Consider the following 22,141-nt stretch of genomic DNA (forward strand, 5'->3'; position numbering starts at 1 on the left):
TTGTCAGGGACACCACTTTGAGAACCAGTCATACATTTTTAAAAAATCATTATGTTGTGCTCAACATTGATTAATTATGGCTTTAAATGTTTATTATACACTGGAAACAGCACTGTTTTATACACAAGGAATGAAGAAACTTTTTTTCACAATTACTAATTCTTTTCATTTTAAAAAAAATTTTGAAATTAGGATCATGTTTAAACACAAACAAAATTTAGCCATCTAAGTTTAGAAATCATATTTATTCTTCATTTAATGATTATTGTCATTTGTATGTTATTGAATTTTATACTTATGATATTATGATTGCTGAACAATAGATAACTTACTTTCATTATTCCATATCCCTATTTTATATCCTATTACTTAAAAAACCCATTCTTTAAATATTTAAAGTTCTTCTTTGATAAAATTCACCAATGTTTTTTACTTAATTCACAACATGAGACTATTTCATGAGTGTTTCACCAAAATCTATTCAAGAAATTCAGAAGGCCTTTGTAGCAGAGTGTTTACATTCTTCAAAAGATTTTTAAATTTTGTGAAATTGTTTTTGACAATTGAAACTTGAGACAACTTAGAATTACATGTTTTCTGGAGGCAGAATTTTTTCCTACCCACCTGACTCAGCACTTTGTAACTTTGTAAATTTATACCATTAAGGATTGTGATCTGAGATGGGTATGCTGTACAAATACTTCCTTCTAAAACTGTAGGCCTCTTTCTCTTAGTGCTCACTTTAAGGTGTTTGTGTTAGGCCTGCCAATAAGATTCACTGCTGTTCAGGTACATAAGATTTAATGAAATTGTATGCTCAGGCTGGGCTTTGTAAATAAAATGAGATTGACCCCTAGCCATTATCTCATTTATCTGATTTACATTGTAAAACCAGGATCTACACTATTGATTAGAGCATAATTAGTTAATTATAAACAGGGAAATACAAAGTTATGTGGAGCTTTTACACAGCAGGTTGTACTGCTAAAAATTTTCCAAGGGCATGAGCAGATGGAGATCAGTTTATTAAAGAACAAAGCAGACATTTCAGGTATGGAAATGTGTAATCATTCTCTCGTGCTATGAAAAGATACTTGACCTTATTGCATATTTTTATATCAATTGTTGTGTTTCATGTTTTTTTTTTTCATTTCATTTTTAACCTTGTATCCTGGCTGGTACACATTTCACTAAGTGAATTGGTTCCATTATTTAGCTATAAAATAAGGAATTTGATTTGGATAATTTTCCAAATACTATTTCAATGAATTAACTTTTATGTGTCAAGAATATTTTCTTTATATTTCTTACTACCCATTCATCCATTATTGTCTATGATAGAAGTCTCTAGTGGAATTAATTAAATAGGTTTAATTCTTACACATTAGTTTGTTATTTGTGAAATATTACTAAAAAGACAGTTTCCAATTATTTTATATAATTATAAAATTAGGTGATTTGCACTAAAATAGTAAGTTATAAGGAATAAAATATTGTATTTATTGATATTAAATGTTATTCTAATATTGTTATTCTATACTGGAGAATTTTGTTCCAAGTCTATATTGTTTTAAAAGTGATTTAATGGGCCACAGTACATTTGTTCTGCATTTATTAAAATGTGTAGTAGAGATAATTGGTCACTGTTCAATGAAGAAATCTATCACTACTGGTTAATAGATTTGTGTGTTTGAGCTGCTAAAGAGGTTTTTAGTTAAGTAATGCTAATATCTAAGACAAATGTTTAAATTTTTTCTTGTATGAACTTTTACATAGACATAATGAAAAAATCAGAAAATTCAATTCATCAATTCTCTTGATTTTTTTAAGTGAACAGGTGTAATAGTGGCCATTTTCAGCATTGTTTTTTTCTTTAGCTTTATATAGACTAAATAAAATGTTCCATTGATGTGAAAAAATAGCTATGATTATCAAGATGAGCTTGATCATAAGAAATGCACATCTCTTTTTAAGTTTGTACTATGGATTTTGTTTCTTCTTGAAATTTAGCTTATCATGTAGCTATAAATTATTTGCATAGAAGGTACACTTGTTTTAGTTTTTGGAAAGTTATTACTTAGTTTACTTCCCTAATGAACTTACCAAATGGAAGTAAAGGGAATTAAACCCTTTCAAAGACTGGCCGATAGCCTATATCCTAGGCAAGGAAAGAAGTAAATCACTTCTTTCTTTTCACTTTTTGTGTATTGTCAGTAGTCAGTAAGTATCTGATTAATTACCCGTGTGGACCATACATAGCACATATGAAGATAAATCACTTTCTTCCTCTTCTTTGTCTAGGGTGCTATCTTATTCATATGCTAAGTAAGTATTTTAAATATATGTAAAACAATGTTTATTTGGTCACTGCTTTTTGTTGAATCAGTGTGTAACAGATCATATGAAGCTGCTGTATTATTTATGTCTAAAGCCAATATAAATCTAATATTAGGAAGTTGTCTTTAGTAAAAATCAAATTAAAAATCTAGTTTTATTTTATCTTGTAAGTGGAATTCATTTTACTACATTTAAAATTTTAATTTTAGAATGTCCCATAGTGTTAATGTGCACAGTATGCACTAGAGGCTTTAAAGATTGTTCTTAAAGTGTCCAGTTTGTATTTTATTTAGAAAATCCAGAGTTTTTCTATAGGTTAGTTTTATATTCTCTTTTAGTATGTTAAGACATTCTCTTCCTATTTCATAATGTGCTATTGGTATATTATAATCATTTTTTATCATATAGACATTGTGTTGTTTAATAAAGTATATTGTGCTCTATAACTATGCTTTTGTGGGTCAATGAATCCTTGCAAACTTTTAAAAAGGCTTTATTTACTGTTTTGATAAATACATGCTATAGTATATGCTACAGTTAATGTGTTTTCAAATATATTTTAGAAGTAGAGACCATAAGTAAAACTGATCAATAACTACTTTAATTCTGTTACAGCTTTTAAGTAGATTATTACAGATTCGTATGTAAGAATTCTGGTTTTTAAGCTTTTAAACTGACCTAATTTTTGTATATCCAGAATTTGTTAGCTAACAAGATTTGATAAAGATTACAGAGTGATATATGTTTGTGTGAAGTAAACAATCCACTATTTTGATCATCTGCATTGTTCTTTGATTTCTAGGGTCCTTAATGGTATCTCTTATATTTTTATATCTATGGTATATTAATTCTTACAGATTCTGCTAAAGTTCACTTCTGTAATTTAGAATATTATTGTTCCCAGCACTTAAAGCTATGGATTTTATTTTCAATTTAATATTCTAGGGTAGAAACAGCTAAAATTTTTCTGCCTTGAAATAATTTTAGAAATCTCTACAAAGAGCTTATATTACTATATTTATTTGCTTATCAACAAAGCTGTTGACTTAAGGATTAGGTTATTCGCCCCCTCCTTGGATTGTGGGAGTTACTAAGAATATTAACCACTCTTTTTTACTGTTTAGTCTTGGAGTTGCAGTTTTTACTTACACTACAACTATGGTGAGTGAGCTAGAATTTTAGAGTACTTGCCTGTCTTCCTTAATTCTCTGGAAGCATGAAAATACAATAAGATTCTACATATCAACCAAGTCATTCTGCTAATAAAGGAATCAGTTGGTGAGGATTAGGTCATTTTTAGATGGAATATACTTCAGATTACCTTCTGACAGAGCTTGCATGTAGAACATTTCTTTTCCCTTTTTTTATTTGTTCTCGAGCTGATTTTATAAGTAATTGAAGCCAATGACATATTGGAGTCATATCAATGTTCTTAATTTTTTAAGTGGAAACTCATAGCTATGCCAACAAAAATAACCTTTGTACATGAAGGAGATAATGAATTCTGTCTGATTCCCTCTTACATTCACCACATATTTGCCTTGAGTTGTGCACTAGAAATAACTTGTAAATTGATAGTTTTAAAGCAAATATGCAGTAATTAGATTGTAACTTGATGTAAACTAGGGCAGTATTAATACTGTAACTTTCCATCTGACAAGAACTAGGATTCTTATCAGTCTGAACTGTATGGAACATTGCCCAGCAACATGAAGTTAAAGAAAAAAAGACTATAGTTAATAAACTAAAGTTGAGGTTGTGTGCTTAATTCAGTAGAAGTTGTCACTTTGATATCTTGTTACTGTCATTTTCGTAGTCTTAATAGTTTTAGTGGTCTGGTTCCCAAATCAACAAGTTAGTATTGGGAAAAATTATGCTTAGATAAATACAGTGATAATAGGAACCAGGGCCTATTGAGGACTCTGAAGGGCAAGTGAGGACCCTGAAGATCTGGAAAAGTTGAACATAAGAATTAAAACAAGGTAGCAGAGTAATGGTATTCACTCCTAGTATAAGAAGCTGACACAGTTAGAAATGCAACAGCATTTGTTACTTACACTCATGCCCCTAAGATGATAGAGATGAACCATATTTAATATAGTCCCTTGATGATGAAAATGATTGTGATTTCTCTTTAAATTTCCCATCAAAGATTAGTGAACTGTTAGTTTCATGTTTGATTCATTCTGACCTCAGTTGTATAGAAATTTCAACCTTATAAATTCAGAAACACTTATATATACTCTGAAGGTTTCTATACCCATATTTTTAATGTAATTGAAATGTTTAGCTATTGAAAAATGAATAAGTTATATTGAGAAAGAACATGAAATTGTGTGGGTTTGCCATTTAATCTCTTTATTTTACATTCAAACTTAGCTGTATACTATTTTTTTCTAATACCAGAATAACAGCTATTTGACATATTTGACTCCTTTTAAATTAATTGTTGGATGGTTTATTTGTAATATTGGCATAGTAAATAAAGTACTTAGTACTATTTGATTTTTATCTATTCTAGCTAGAATTACAGTAAATATTTTTTCAAGTTCATATTTTGATTCTAAAATGTTTTAGAAAAACATGTGTGTTTACTTTGTTCATTAGGAAAATGCAGAGAAAAAAAGTGTATAAACTTATGATGTTATCTGTTTTAAACTTCTTTATACCTAAATAACTTAGCTAGCTTCCTTGCCTATTCTGAAACTCTTGATTCCCCAAATGGGTCTTTGGGAGTTGTGTGTGTGTGTGTGTGTGTGTGTGTGTGTGTTGCATGATATGAAATATTTACTTAAACTAGGGATTTATAGCTTCCTTTATTGTGATGATTTCTTAAAGTCAATTATTTTTCTTCTGTGGTTTTAAGAGTAGCTCCTTCTTGTAATTTTGTACTTTACTCAAGTCATAAATATTTTATAAAACTTGCCCCTGGTTTCTTAGTTGTGGATCCCCTGGCTTTTCATTTCTTAAATCAGGAAGAGATAAGAAAGAGAATCTGACAGATTTGTTGACAAAGTATTATTTTTTAATTTTTAAAAGAAAGCACAAAGAAAATGAGGACTGTAATTCATTCTATAAGATGAATACATCTTTGTTATTTGTTGTTAAATCTTGGTCTTGTTATTCCAATTGTTGCAAAATTCTTACAAAACACTGAAATAATACAGATTTTTCTTCATTGTCAGCAGGATGAGATTGTCTGAAACGAAGAATAGGTATGATAGTTTTTTTAGATTTTGTACATCATAGGTGACAAGAACTATCAAAACATTTGTTAATAAGTTTTAAAATGTACTAGGTAAATACTTTGAGAAACCAAATGTACTGAAAAAGTGACAGATAATTTTGAGAGAATAATATTAAATTCTTAAAGTGATTTTTTTTCTTCTTTGTATACTTAAAAATTCTATTATTTGACCCATAAAGATTATTTTTACTTGTTGTAGATTGTGCTAGCATGTTATAAATTTTATAAGGTTCATTTATAGTCCACTTTAACAGAGAATCAGAAAAGAGGTGTAAATTGTGTAGCATTGATCGCAGCCTGTAGAGTTCTAAAAGTAATTACAATGTATTATTGAATTCGTAACCTTGAATTATATGTATCTCTTATTAGTAAATGTTTTTTAAACTATCTAATGGACAAATGATGAATTATTTTAAGTTCAAAACAAAAATTGTTATGATTGTTAGTTTTGAGCACCTATAATTTATATACATTTATTCATATGCTCTTAACATTTCTGCTGTCATAATGTTCTGAATGATATTTGTTTTGTAAATTCTATTAATGTTGCCTATTTTTCCTAAAACATTTATTTCAGGTTTACTTTGCCTTTGTCATGTATATTAATTTAATAATCTAATGAGTAAAGGATAGAATTAACAATGTTAAAGTTGGTGTATATAATAGTTTATTTTTCTGTCTTTGAAACAGTTGGTTTTCATATTATTGAGATATCCCATAAATCTGTTTACCCTGCAGGTGTGATGAATGCAGACTGTGTTACCATTTTGGATGTTTGGATCCTCCTTTGAAAAAGTCTCCTAAACAAACAGGCTATGGATGGATATGTCAGGAATGTGATTCTTCATCTTCTAAGGTACGGGGGTGGGGGGCACCTATAAGAGAAAGAACTGTTTTCCTTTATTTTGACAGCTTTTCAATATCATACCGTTAGCTTCCTGACATTATAAAGAACTGAAATATGAGGGATTAACATTTTAATCTAACTTATAGTAAGAATATATTATTGTGTAATTTTATTGCCCTTAAGTTAAGGAAATTAACAACTTTACTGTATGATGTAAATTTCCTTGGTGGCATTTTTTTTTGTATTCTTTGTATTACTCCAACATATTAAATAGGCTTCTAGTAGCCCCAAAAAGTAACTCTTTGCTAATTTGACAAATGGAAGGAATGGCAGGAAATATTGAGTCATAAGAAATTACGTTAGCCAACAGACCAGCCATTAAAATTGAATTTATTTTATTGATAGTTTCATTTTAAAATATAGTAAATATGTTATGAATATTTTATAAGGTCTGTTCATTAAAACAAAACAAAATATCCTGTTTTTTTGTATCCTAAATCTTATTTCTGGTATTTATTGTAGTTGAGTAGAAAGGATGAAATTTCAATAATGCCTAGTAGTTTATCCTCTAAAATAGACTGAAATTATTTCCTTAGGATATCAACATTTTAACCTTAAATTCTGATAACCTGTAGTTTAAGATTATTGTGTTTATTTTAAGTTTGTCAATGAATAGCTATACTATACTCTTACTGCTTTGACTCATTTGACACAGATCTTGAATACATTTGAATGATGACACTCTGGTCAATTGTGAACTAATCAAATTGTTCTTAAGAAAAGACAATGGAAATTAAATGGCTATTGTTAATGTGAACATCAAACTTTACTTCAGTGCCACTTAATGAATAATGAATGTTTCTGTCCCAATAAATTAAAATCAGTATGGAATTCCTATCAGATTGTGGAATCAAACTATTCATTTTCTCAATATTTAAAATAATTTGCTTCAGCTTATTTTTTTAAAAGCTGCAAAAAATTATCTGGTTATAGGAAAGCAAAACTTTTTAATAACCTGAATTTATTAAAAATTCTATGTATTTGTATAATGATATTAAAAGATAACGTTCTATATATTTTATTTAATAATAAATCATGCTGCCCAAGACTGTAAACTACGCAATAGCAAGAATTAAGACCTAGATTAAAGAAAAACAACTTTTGTTGTTATAGTTGTGGTTGCTGGGGATTGAACCCAGGGCTACTCTGTCACTGATCTACATTCCCAGTCCTTTTTTTAGATTTTATTTTGAGACAGGGTTTCATTAAGTTGTCCAGATGGCCTTGAACTTGTATCTTCTTATCTCAAACTGCCATCCCAGGCATGCACCATCAAACCCAACAAGAAGGAGCATATTTAATATCAGAAAGTTTCATGGCAAAATTAGAAATGCATTCCAGAAGTTGTATTGTATTTAAATGAGAAAAATAATGAAATACTATAGATTTTAAATAGTTGTCATTTGGGACTCTGTAGTGTAATGTAGTCTTTCTCAAAGTGTATTTTGTTTGGTGTTCCCTTCTACCCCAAATAAGTTAAGAAAATAATTTTTAAAAAATAATTTTTTCTCTTTTATAAATATATGCATTTGCATATTTTTAGAAAGTTCTATCTGACTGAAAATATATAGCATTAAGTGCAAAGGGTAGCTTTCTTAAGTTATGTTGTAATTTCATTACTGAGAATGGAAAGTTAACAGGGCATACTTCTTATTTTTGGAGAGTACCTACATTCTGTACATGCCAGGGGGCAGATACCCATTGAATAAGGATTTGTGTTTATTTTCTTCTACTAGCTAATGGGTCTTTGGCAATCTACTTGGAAAGCACTTTGTTAGAAAATGGGCATTTTATTTGCTGTACCCGGTTTGACCTGTGGTCCACTATCAGTTGTAAATAACTTAATATTTTCAAAATTTTATTCAAATATTCTGTCTAATTTTTAGAATATCAGAGAAGTTTACTATAAGGACTTTAGCAATGAAATGGATTTATATTTTTACCACACCAAAATGACTGTAATTCTACTTTTCAATAAAATCTTCAGTTTAATGTAATACTTAAGCAGAAATTTAAGGAGACAGGTTATTCCCTTGAATATTAATGTTATATTAATTTTGTTTTCCTACTTTTAAAGACCAGCAGGTTGTAAGTTTTTGTTTGTATTTTCTATTGAAAAGATGTTTGCTAGTGTTAAGTTCTATGGAGATAGCATTCATAGATAATGTTATGATTTATAATTCAATTCAATGGATTGCTTCAAAAACTTTTAAATTTAAAAATTTGTATATTGTTAACATCCAAGTGAAGAAAATTACTATCATCTTAGGGCCTAAAAGAAACGTAGAATGAAAGTTAACATACTTTTCTTATTTTTTATTTTGCTCAGTTGCCTTGATGAAATATTATTTGTTAGGTAATATGGGTCTATTTGCTATGATAATATATGTTAATGATATGAAAAACTAAGGGAAAAATACCAATTGCCATTAGAATGGAAGTGAACTAGTTGCCAACAAACTTTGATGGGGCAAGTGAATGTAATATCATTTTATATATATATATATATATATATATATATATATATAATGTATGTATGTATATATCTGTAACTTCCTTTCTCTGTGGGAATAAGACTTGCTCAACACGTCTTATTATAAAATTTTGACTCCTATGTAGAAATTATATTGTAAATATCAAACAATATGGTTGAATGTTTGACTGAAAATACATCACTCTTTAAACATTATTTAACTGTTAACATTTTGTCCAATTTCTGTGTACAGGGGGAGTCCTAAAATGTTGTTGCATACACTCAGCAGTATTCCTCTTAGTTATATATGACTCTATCTTTCAAGTAGCAGGTTTCTTTCCTGTGGACTTCATGAGAACAGAATTTTTTTCTGTCAAGTGTAACACTGATTAATAACAGTTTATCTTAAAGTGGAATGATTCTACCAAACCCTTGAAGTATGACACGTTAGTACTCTCTTTGCCTCTTCAACTCTTCATAAGTCTAGGTAATTTTAGGTTTAATGAAAATTGGCTAGATAATGGACATGGACATGGACACACATGGAGATCCATTAATGTGTACAGCATATATAGAGAAACACATTAGCACTCATTTATAAACCTGTCTTCTCTCATAGGTCTGCTTCAAATCATGCCAATGCAGTATACTTGTATTCAATGGAACTAGTCCATTGCTCCTGATCACCATGCATTAGGGGATTTTCTCCTCTGCTCTTTATAGCATTGTAAAAATTCTGTTATTAACGAATGCTGTGTATCTAGAAAATCAGTGTATTTATTTCTTCTTCCTTCACATCATCTGTCTCCTGTTTTTTCCTCCATCTCTACCTTCATCCATTCATCCAAGCCATATATGTAGAATCATCCTCATGCCTCACCCATCATTATCTCACATACCATGTTACTTCCTAATCCTGTAAAAGTTTTATTTTCCTTCTCTAGTCTAGTCTTAGCTACTCACCCTCACCTACCCTTCTGTCTTGATTGAGTGCCTCACTGTTTCTCCTATTACGTTTTTAGAAGCTATCTAAATAGGTCTGCCAGACTCATTCATCTTTGATCCAGTCTCTTCACTAGAGGCCTCCAAATGAAGTGTTATGCAAAGTAATATTAAATTAACTTAATTCTGTTTATTTAACATCCCACTTTAATTTCCATATCTGGGTAAGTTTAATAATGTTTTAGTACTTAAGAACGGGTATAAAAACGTGACAGTTATGTATTTAAGTGGAGTACATAATTAATGTGTTTCCTGTTGGTAAATAGTATATTTAGTAAATATCCTGTACTGTATTTCTATCAGAGTAATCATTCTGAAATTATAATTGTTACCTCTATGTTAAATCTAACAGTATTTTTTCCTGCTAAATATCCAGAATATAACTAACAAAATCAAGAAATTTACCTTGGTACATTATTATTAGCTAATCCTCAGATTTCATTCAAGCTTTGCTATTCATTCATCCTTTGTGACAAAAAGATTTTGCTATTATGTCCTTTGTGGCAAAAAGATTCAGTATGGAATCATACATTGAATTTAGTTTTCATGCTTTTCTAGTCCCTAAACTAGACATTTCCTTAATTTTTCCTTAACTTGTGTTTCTTTAGAAAATTATAGAACAGTTACTTTGTAGAATGCCTTTCACTTTGCATTTTTCTGATGTTGTGATTGGATTCATTTTATGCATCTTTGATGAGACTATATCAAGCAATGCTGTTTGCATTATATATATGATGTTGATTGGAAAGGATGATGTTAACTTTAATTACTTAAGTTGTTTGCTAGTCTTCTGTATTCACTTACTCTTTCTAATTAGTAAATAATTTGTGGGAAAAAACCTTGAAAGTTTGTAACATTTTATTCTTCATTAAATTCTGTTTTCCCCCCATGGGTTATAGAAGTTATTATTATTGTTCACTTTGATGTTCCAATTGTCCCAGATTTGACTGATGAAAAAATGCCACTTCAATGTAACTTCTGGGTCCTTTGTACATGATTCCACCAATCTTTGAGAACTTTGTTATTAAAGGTATTTCTGGCTTGACTTATAATTCCTCCCTACCCCCACTTTTGGAATCAGCTGTTTCTCCAAGGAACTCTGTTTGATTTTTTATTTTTTAAATACCATAATTTTCTTTGTTTATTTTTATGTGGTACTGAGGATCGAACCCAGGGCCTCACATGTGATAGGGGAGTGAGTGCTCTACCACTGAGCCACAATCCCAGCGCCCCCACCCCCCACCCCACCCTGTTTGCTTTTAATGGAGAATGGTTTTAGAAACAAAATCTGATTATTGGGACAATGCTCTTCTTGATTCTTCTTGGTAGACAGACCTAAGGACTAGATGTGTATACATATAGTTATACATATACACATTTAGATATATACTTTTATAGATATTGAAAAACATTCCATTTTTTTCCTTTTCCATCTTTGTAATTCCCTCTCTGTCAGGAAAAAAAAAAAAAAGAAAGAAACAAACTGGCTCCTGTTGTCTTCACTATGCATTCTTAGATGATAACTCCCTTCATAGGGAAACAGTGTCTTGTTACATTCTACCTCTAGCCCACGTGGACATCTATTTTGTTTATGTTCTGAAGACTTTTTGATTGAAAAGTTCAGAAAGAGGATAGAGAGCATTTGTATTTTTATAACTCTCTGTAGGTGATTTTATAAGCAGTCAGGAACATGAACCATTATTATACCTGCTTTATAAAATCTTTAGTTAGAGTTTTGAAGCTAAAAATTAACTCTTTGGAATTTTGAAACAAATATACACAATGTATATTTATCTAAGATAACTTTTAACAAATTGGCATTTTAAAATTATATTGTGTATTTTCATAAGATGTAAAGTAGATTTTATATTGTATTTTTAAAAAATAGGGCATAGTTCACTAATCAGTCTTTTTGAGGATATACCAAATATAGATCCCCACAGCTTGTGTCTGCTGAAACATTCAAAATGCAGATAACTTGTCTTGAAATGGTTAAGTGAACATGTATAAATATTTTTTTAAAGTGTTTCCTCAAGTCAAGTGTATTCACTGGTGCCACTGAAGATTTAGATATATGTCAGGTACTTTACAATGACTGTGCCAGATACTATTCTAGCTTTTCATCCTGTTTAAGCTCTGTTTTGTGAGAAGCCATCAAATAAACACAACAGGTCATTACTTGACTACTACAAAGTGAGCTGTCTTAGTTTGGAGACTTCCATTTGGTTTTCTTATTTGATCTTTCTAGCCACATCTTGAGCAGTAATAAATTGTAAATTCATATGCATAGAAATCTCTTCTGAATCTCTTATTGAAGACTTTCTGGAACTACAAATGCAGACATACCAGCTGAGGCAAGTGCTATTTCTTGATAATCGTTTGTATTAGAAATCTCTGAGTAACACCAATATAATTTTTAAATTTTTTCTTTTACTTTCCACATTTCTTCCTTGAGCAAGTAGAATTTTATAACTCTTAGATCAAAATAATATGTGTATATTTATTTTCAAATAAAATGGTCATTGAGAATTGTGTCTCTTTAAGAACTGAGCAGACAATCTCTCCAAGGAGTATCTTGCCACAATACATTAAACAAGCACATTTAATTGAACCTGGTAATATTGGAAATTGAATGTCTTGAGTTTTATGTATTGTGAAGATTTATGAAAAATATAAAATTAAAGTGAATTATCCTTTAAAGTTCTTTTAAATTTGAAGCATATAACTAACCCATAAAAAAGAACTTTTTAATATTTTAACTATTCATTTGACCTTTGGGATTTTATGTGACATTAGGTTGAATTTGAAGTTTCTGAATTGAGCATAGTTGACAGAGAAATCATTTGCAGGTAAAACTTATACCCTTTAACCGTCTAAATTCACTACTTACCTAGAATTTGTATAACAAGCCTTACAGCTTACAAAAACATGCTTTCCTGAGCTTCACTAACTTTGATTTGCCTTTTCATTGATAGAGGTATGTAAAAATCTGGAAAAAAACATTCTTTGTACCATTTCTTACATTAGAATCCCATAAAATAAATCTTTTTACTAAAAAGTCTAAGAATTAAAGCTGAAGTGGTTATCCTCAGTCATGGCTATAGTCTTGTACTTAAGCTTTAGATTTTCTGCTTACTGTTGGAAATTACACAGAATTTCAGTCGATCTTCTAGTCAAGGCTCTGGTACTAATTCAGAATGTTGAAAGTTGCTCTGACATTTTCCCTGGGAGGTAAAATTGTATAAAAGTCTTTTAATTCCTTAGTTTCTAATTGAGTGGCTGTATTTGAGGACTAGTAATAGTGATTTGCCATTAACAGCCCAACTAATTATACTTGGTATTGTGCAATAAAGAAAAAGTAGAGTGTGTTATTGTTTAAACTGAACATTTATGTACTGAACTGAACTTATTTGTCATTTCCTATTCACCTCACATTTTTCTGATATTTTCTTATGATTAGATTCATTATCCTGATTATGTTTTCTGAAACCTCTTCCTACATATTTTTGTCAAGTGTCAATTTTCTGCAAAACAGATTGTTCATGGACCATTTTTTATAATAGAAATGGAAATAGTACTAATATGTTTATAGATGAGTTCTATAACTTATGGTATTTTTTTCATTAGAACCATATAATACCTATTAAATACATTTCAGTAAGTCATAGTCAGGTATTCCTTAAGGATCTCTTTGAAAATTTGATTTCTTCTTCCAGATAAAGTTTATCAATGTTTATGATATATATATTTATATATATTTATATCATATTCAGAGAAAAAGGAAAATTCTTAGAACCTCTGAAAAGTCAAATCCTTTCTAAATTATTCAATAAATAAGTTGCAGAATGGAGAAATCAGATCACTTTCTAAGTTACACTTACTATTAATTTGAAAAAAAAACAAGCCATTTTCTAAGTTAGGTGGCATGTGGGCTTCATGTATTTATATAGCATGCTGTGGAATACCATATGTGATGAGAAACTAAATCATAACTGAGATAATTAATCAAAGTACAGTAGGGTGCCATGAATACTAAAATAACATTTTATATTTTTAAGTTTTACTATTATAGAGAAATAAGATTACCTACAGAAAATCTGAGTGTTAAGCTAAAGAATATTTTGTTACAATCCCTTAAAAAGTTAACAAAAAAGAATATTGTGACCTTTTAAACCTAGCACTTGAAGTACTAAAATTGGTTGTATAGTAAGCCAATAAACCATAGGTCAGAATCTCTCACGAAATTCATTGGGAATGTGGAATATTACTAATTATGTCAAGTTGTTATTTCACTATTTATATGCAGTGTAAGAGACATATTCACTGTGAAGAGCTGGTTGGTCTTAATTGAACTAAGCTAACCTATTCTCAGAATTGTAAAAGTGACACTTGAATAGTAGAAAAGGCTAAAATCCTAGCTTCAAAAATCAAAGTGAGATTTGACATATTGTAGACATAGATATAGTAAATTTGTTCCTTTTAATTTATTAAACATTTAATTATTTCATCATTTTGTAGAATTTCTTATCTGTTAAAATGTTTTTGTTGTTCTAACTCACTGTGGTTTAGGAAGCATGTACCTTTTTGCCTGTAACTAAGATAGTCTTCTTAAAATCTTCAAATCTAAGCTAAGAAAATTCAAAGAATAAAATCTGTTAATGGAACTGCATTCTCAAGTCAAATACACTTAAACATTATAGTATTCACTTTCTAAAAGCATTTTATAAAGAATTGTAGATTGGAGGTTGGAGACATAGTGAAAGTGCATTGTGCTACTGAACATTTTAATCTATTCATTTTTTGACATTTCTGATATTAGGCTATATGTCTCTAAGGAGTTTGTATCTTTAAGTGATTAATTATTTTTCCATAAAAATTTGCCATCAAATTGATGAATAATCTGAGGAATTTATAGTAGGAAAATAGAGTGATTTATCTAGAAAATCAAAGTTTGCAACATAGTACAGAGGAAAGTTTTATGTGCTTGGAGAAGAAACAGACTGGGTTTAGATCTTAACCATTTACAATGCTTGTGACCTTCAGCGAGTTGTTTCAGTAACTGAACTTAAGGTTGTTTTTGTAAAAGGTTGAATGGCAGTGCAGAGTAATAAATGTACTCAGTACATGACAAGCAGTTTAGCCACAGAGACAAGAGTTCACAATTAGTTAAGAGTTCTGATTTCCAAATGTAAGAAATGTTTTTAAAAAGTAATAAGCCGAAAAATTTTGTTTGATTTTTTGCCTTCACACACATGAAATAAAAGTCTTTCCTATCACTTTCAGAGTTTCACATTAAATAGAGTTAGTCATATTTAACTTTTTCATGCAGAAAAATGTCCATTTGTTTTAATTTCTTGCTAGAGTTAAGAGGCAATGAAATCTATCTTTATAATTAATAATTTTTAAACCAGTGCATTCATGGTTCTCTAGACTTTCAAAATTATATACTATTCCATCAGGTATTATTTTCTAAATTGATTGTATATCATTAGCACAGAGTTGGAACTTTCTATTGATAGTAATTTATATTTCACATTAAATATGGAATTATACTCTTCTGTGAATCACATAGCAGTGTATTTATTTTATAAATAGAAGGCATGATAGTTAGAAACTAAAATATGCCTTCATATTTAACATATTAGATCTGCCAGGTTTTGAATAAAAAGAATAATAGGAAAAGATTCAACATAATGACATGAAAGGAAAACTTGTTTTTTTAAAAATATTTTTTTAGTTGTAGATGGACACAATACTTTTATTTTATTTGTTTTATTTTTATGTGGTGCTGGGGATTGAACCCAGTGCCTCATATATGTTAGGCAACCACTCTACCACTGAGCCACAACCCCAGCCCTGGAAAAACCTGTTTTTAACTGAACTCATGTTTTAGTAATAGGTGAAAAACTATCCAAGACATTTATATAGAATATGAAGAGGTGTTTTTTCCTTGTCAGTTATTGAAAACATAAACTTGAAACTGACATAAAAATATAGAGTAAATAAAATTAAAGATAATAAACCATCCAAGACAGCTGTAAGATAATTTATGAGTCTACTTTGTGAAGTTCTATGCAGTTTCTGATGATAACAGAGTCTCAAACCCAACAATGGCATTTAGAGAATAGGCATCAGCAGCACATCCTTTATTGTTTACAGATTTAGATACTTTTAAAGATGGGAATGTGGAAAATTCATGCCTAGCAATTATACATTCTGTGTGGAGCCTAGTTTTAGACTATGTTGTATAAACATGTGGAATATCAGAACATGATTATATGCTTTCAATATACTTACATCATTTATGCCAAGAGAAAGTATCACTTTTTTAAGATTTTTTGTGTGTGTGTTGTTAGACCTTTATTTTATTCATTTATTTATATGTGGTGCTGAAAATTGAACCCAGTGCCTCACACAAGCACTCTACCACTGAGCCACAACCCCAGCCCCCCCAAAAGCATCACTTTTAAATAAAGAAAGTTACACTTATTCTCAGATGCTATTCTTTTCTTTTAGGGAAGTAGAATCTCTATAAGTGTTTTATACGTATGAATTAAATGACACATTTATACATGTAAATTCTTCAGAATCTGCCAATATAGCCTACAATTATCTCCTTTTCTGTCACTGGTTCCCTAATTCCCAATGGAAAGAATCATGAATAACATACTTCCTTAATGGTACTTGTTTACCTCCATGTTATTTTAAAAACTGAATCTCTCTCTCTCTAGGAGTACTGGATATGCAATTTCTAACACATTTTCCTTTGGAAAAATGCTAAGTAAAATAAATTTTAACACTGATACACACTGTATTCCCTCTGCTAGTTCCAGCTTAGTCCAGTCCTGCTCCCTATTAAGTTATTAACTTCAGTTCTCATTTGACAAAACCCTAAGAATCATCTTTAACAGGTTAGGTGAACTCTACTTTTAAGAATAACTCTGCTTTTTCTTGTGCTTTATCAGAAATAAAAAGAATCATCTAATTTTCATAATACTTTGATATTTCTTGTCAGTCCATACACCCAGATGCCTGTGATTTTTCTTTTAAAGTGATTAATCTGCAAACCACTTGCACAGGGATCTTCTGAATTTCCACTAAACGTGCAATGTGGAAAGCCCTACACAGACCTGCTAAATAAATATCTCTGGAATTGTACTTGGGAATAAGCATTTTTACAAGCAACACAGGTGATCATGAAAATTTAAGAACCACTGCTTTTGACTCTGATCGCCTTTGAATTTCTTACACATGGTTTTGTCTGTATTTGAAATATTTCACTTATCATAACTGAGGATAACATTCTCATACTTTACTGTTCATAACTGGACTGTCTTTCAATCTCACTGGCATATTGAAGATAGATTGATGACACCCAATCCAGATTGAATGCACTGATTTCCTGGATTACCAATATAACATTTCCTTAATTCTTTCCAGTCCTGAAATTGCTCAGCAAGATCACCAAGCTTATCCTCTGAGCTCCAAATTGTTTGTCTCCATCAAGAATCTTCCTCTGCTTCATCTTTTATCCACTTTATAATTCTCCCCCTTTTAAAAAACTTCTTCCTTGCCTTCAATGAAGACACCTAGTTTCCCACCTTCTTATCAGACCATTTCTTTGGTCTTTTTTCTAGGCTTCACAGTCTTGTTTTCTCAATTATGCTTAGTATCTGTTATTAAGGTCCAATAAAACATCCACTTTCCAACAGGAAAATTTGGAACTTAGGAGTTAATGATCCATCTGTTTCTTAGATTGAGTGTTTCTCAAAAAGGAGACTTTCTGCCTCTGAAAACATTATATTTTTTATCTAATAATTATGATACAATGTAGCAACAAATTTACCAATATTGTAGCTGGCTCTTTACCTAATAATATCTACTACAAAATATAAATGATATTTATTTGAATAAGAGAATACCTATCAACTTGCTCTTCAAGTAAAATATTATTATGAAGACATGGTTAAATATACTGTATTTGTGGCATCAGACTCTTTTGAGTTTTAACTTAAAAGCTAAAATAATAATTCAAAATAGGGGTTTTATTTAATATAACAAACTAATATTGTTTATGTAAAATTCTGTTTTAAAAAATATTTACTTCTCATTGTTTTTTTCTCCTTTTTTTCTGTCCTTTTCCCTGACTCACTTTTCTAAAGTGGGAATCAGGAAAAAAAAATTACTTTTTGATTTTGGTCTGTAAGATTTCTTGTAAAGATAAAATAATCTGTGTAGAAAATTTGAAAATTTTTAAATTAATAAAAACTATTTTAAATTATCTACAATTAAAGCACCTAGAGATCACATTTCTGTTCATTGGTAGTTTTTTCTACTGTAACCTACTTTTTAATAATTATTTGCACATTATGCTTTCTGTTATATTATAGCCTGTGTTCATAAAATTGGATATATGACAATTTCCTACATTCTTTTGAATACTCTTATTCAATTTGTAAGTGCTGTATAATATTCCTGTATAGTCTTATACTGTCAGTATAATTGCTTGATCAAACAAATAAGAAAATATCCTACTCTTAATAATGGCAGCTAACATTTATTGAGTACCACCATGCACCTGGCATTATCAAAGCACATAAAATGTATAATCCCATTCAGCTTTAGCACAGCTTTCAGGGTATTTACTGTTTTTATCTCCTTTGTGCGGATAAAAAAAAAAATGAGATTCAGAGAAGTTAAGGATAACACAGCTAAGAAGTGGTATATCGTAATCCAAACCCAGGTTTGCCTGATTCCACAGCCTGTTGTAGAAGCTACCTGTCATATATATTGAAATAGGTATTTTTCTATTCATTATTGCAAGAGATTCTCAGATTTTGTCCTAAAATCATTTTAGATTTTATAATGTGGAAGCTTGAATAATTGTTCTATTATAAATAAACACCACTAGTAATAGGAAAAGAAAAAATATCTTTATTATTATGTGGGATTTTAAGAAAATAAAAGTTAGAGATTATTTCTAAAACAAACAAATTTAGTAAAGATGGTCCTAGTCTAAGGTCTAGGAAAATGGATATGGAAGATGATACAACTCAAGGTCCTTTCCTTAAATTCAATGAATTAAGTATAAGGGAGGTGCCACCTGACAGTTATGGATGGTTTGTGTAGACTCAGCAGAAACTAATCTGTTGAACTTTGAGGGAGGTGAGGGAAAGGGAGCTAAAAATGATTGGAGGCAGGGAGTGAGTTAGGCACTTAGCACTATATTTTAGCTGAATCAAATCTTACTCTTTAATGTTTGTCCTAAGTTGTGATGTTTATAAATGTATATTATTTAAGAAACTAAAGCCATCTATATTCTCTTTCTCTACAAAGATAGTTTTAAGAATCTGATTTGTCAGTGTCAGCCACTTTGTGTACATACAGTAATATTTTTTGTTATCTTTTTTCCCCCAATGTCAATATTCTTCTGCAGTAAAAATTTCTCTTATTTGAGAACTGTGGCTTGTTTATACTACACTATATATGAAGTACAATGCAATTTAGACCCATTTGGTTTACTTCTTTTGCTGACAATTTTTGTGTTAATTCTTTGGTTTAATTAAAGAGTATGAAATTATTATCTTATTTATAAAAAGTTAAAAAATGATTCTACCTCATTGACAGACAAAGGTCCTTGTATGTATTTCCACATGTGACTGGTTCAGCCATCTTCTTGTGACTCCTGACTACTGTAAGTTTTTGTAGGTTCAATATATTTCTCTTCTTTTTTCCCCCTTCGACTATATTCAAATGCTAAATTCAATCTCAGATCACCTAAGATACAACTTATTTTAATGTATTCTCTGAAGGTTTCTTAAAGGTTTATGTTGTAGTATTATACCTTCATTGAAGTTAAGTTGGTTTTTTGTTAAATGTACCTTCAATAATGGCTACAGATGATTATCTGCTTCACTGGTTCAAAAACTCTTTAAAGTGTGCCTACAGAGGTTAAAATTTTTTAGAATCACTTTGAAAAGTTCAAGTTGCATCAAAGTGTTTTTGTCAGCAGTTGTTCACTTCTGTGTTCTTGAGGGGCAGACTATTCTCTCATATATTAAAGTCAAGTACTATTCTTTATATTCTATATCCAAAGTCAGATTTATAAATTTAGATTATTATATATTTGTAAGTCAGTTTTAGATTTATCAGGAGCTTAAAGCAAGATTAATATAAGGCATTTCAGCATATCATATTTTATTGTTTCAATACAGCAGTTTCAACAAGTCATGACAGGAAATCATTACTTAATAACAGTTTGAGATTTCATCTACTATCCTGTCATTTGATTATTATTAATTAATTTTCCCACTCTTAAGTCACTTTAAAGGAGTGTGAATGAGGTAGATATTTTTTAGAAAACAGGGTCTAATGTTTTACAAGAATACAAAAGTGCTGTGTGGACATTTTCCACATTTCTCTGTGACTGTAATTGATGCCTTAACCTGTTTCAGTATAAAGACTGTTAAAGAATATATTGTCATCTTTATCTTTCATTCCTTTTTGAGTGTTTCCAAGTCTACAACATATGTATCTGATTTTTGCAATGAGGCGAACTTCCTTTCTTCTTGATTTGATTCAATATCTCCAGATTTTCTCTTTCTTCCAGTCCTTCTTTCCTCCTTCACATTTCCAAGCAGCATTTGGAAACATGATATTTTTGTGTATGTGTCAAGTATATTTGTGTTCCTTTACTAGTAAAAAGCTCTCCTAAGATAGGAACTTGCCTAATAGACTCAAATACAGTTAGTTGTATTTTTTAAATTTACTAAAACACTATGCAAAAAAAGAAAAAAAACTTGCAGTCTGAATTTGACAGCTTTAAACAAAGACTCCTCATATTATTTTAAAGAGAACAAAAAGATAAAAAAAGATAAAATAAAAATGTCAAATGCCTATCACCATGATTCAAATCGTGATCATTTTTAGCCCTCTTTTTCTCTTCATTTTTTCCATTTTCAAAATATTTTCTCTAGTTCTTCAGCTCTTCTCAAGTCCTCCAGGCTACCATCCTTTCGCTGACTTTCCTCTCTTCTTTTAAAACCTGTGACTTAGCATTTCAACCTTTTACCTTTAGAAACATTAGTATCCCGTGTCATAACTCACCTCTGCAATTATAACAGGAGACTCTCTGGATCCTCTGTATTGGTTTATCTCAACTGTTTTTTTGGCCAGAAATAAGTGGAGAAACTTATGAACTTAGGAATATTACAAATTCATTGCTCCTGATTTAAACCAGCCCTCATTGACCACTTTTGTGAGCTTTTTAATAGAAGATATTTCAACTCTTTGCCACACACATAAACTCTGGTTTTATTCTGAAGAATCTTTTTCAAGAAATCTTTTCTCTTATTTCATTTAGGAAAAGGGGCCATATCTGTATTTTTCTCCTCTCTACTAAAATGAAGTCTTTCCCTATCTCAATCTTATTTCCTGTCCCAGAAAGAAAAAGTCACTTTTTTCCTCTTCAGTACCTAGATTTCTGTTCCTATTGAGCTGTCCTATAAACTGGTCCCCAGTCATTCTTTTTGAAAGATCACTTTTCATATTTCCAGATCAGAAAATTCAAGGAAGAAAGATAAGAAAGAGCCACTAATTCCCTCTTTATTTCCTTCTCCCTCACCTTTCATTCTTGCTTTTACAAAAAAGCCTTATCTGGGTTTGTTGTTTTAAAATTAAATATTCAATGTATTAGCTCATTTACATTACTATAATAAAATATCTGAATAAAGGTTCTTCATAAAGAAAAGAGGTTTGTTTAGATCACTATTTTTGGATGTTTAGGGGTCTTGCACTGCCATTTGCTCTACTGTGGTAGGGATCTTAAACTTCATAGTGGCTAAAGCATGTGCTAAAGAGTGATATCACATTGTGAAACAGGAAGCCAGACACTCAAGAGTAAGTCTTTCTCTTTGAAACAACCCTCTCATAAGAAGTAGCCAGGGTCCGGGGAGAACTACATCAATTTCCTCCCAGAGCAATGCCCCAGTGTCCTTAGAACCTCCCATTGTGCCCACCTCTTAAAAGTCATACCCCCACCCTAACACTGCCACGTTGAGGCCCAGGTCTTCAATACATGACTCTTGAACAAACCACATTCAAACTGTAGCATCCACTTTAAGTCTCAGGTTCCCCACAAATCTCAGGACTTGATTGTATTTATTTTGCAACTTTT

At 30.4% G+C, this 22,141-nt stretch overlaps 1 protein-coding gene across 2 annotated transcripts in view; it reads left to right on the forward strand.

Annotated features, from left to right (window-relative positions):
- The window catches only part of Phf14 (PHD finger protein 14), a 183,571-nt gene that overhangs the window by 123,343 nt on the left and 38,087 nt on the right, over nucleotides 1-22,141 (forward strand). For both annotated transcript variants that reach the window (XM_026397256.2, XM_077796706.1), the window contains one exon: nucleotides 6,323-6,440. In XM_026397256.2, coding sequence (XP_026253041.1) covers nucleotides 6,323-6,440 — 118 coding nt within the window. The remainder of the gene's footprint in view (nucleotides 1-6,322; nucleotides 6,441-22,141) is intronic.

The sequence above is a fragment of the Urocitellus parryii genome, chromosome 3, assembly GCF_045843805.1.
Source record: "Urocitellus parryii isolate mUroPar1 chromosome 3, mUroPar1.hap1, whole genome shotgun sequence".
In the NCBI taxonomy this organism is placed as follows: Eukaryota; Metazoa; Chordata; class Mammalia; order Rodentia; family Sciuridae; genus Urocitellus; species Urocitellus parryii.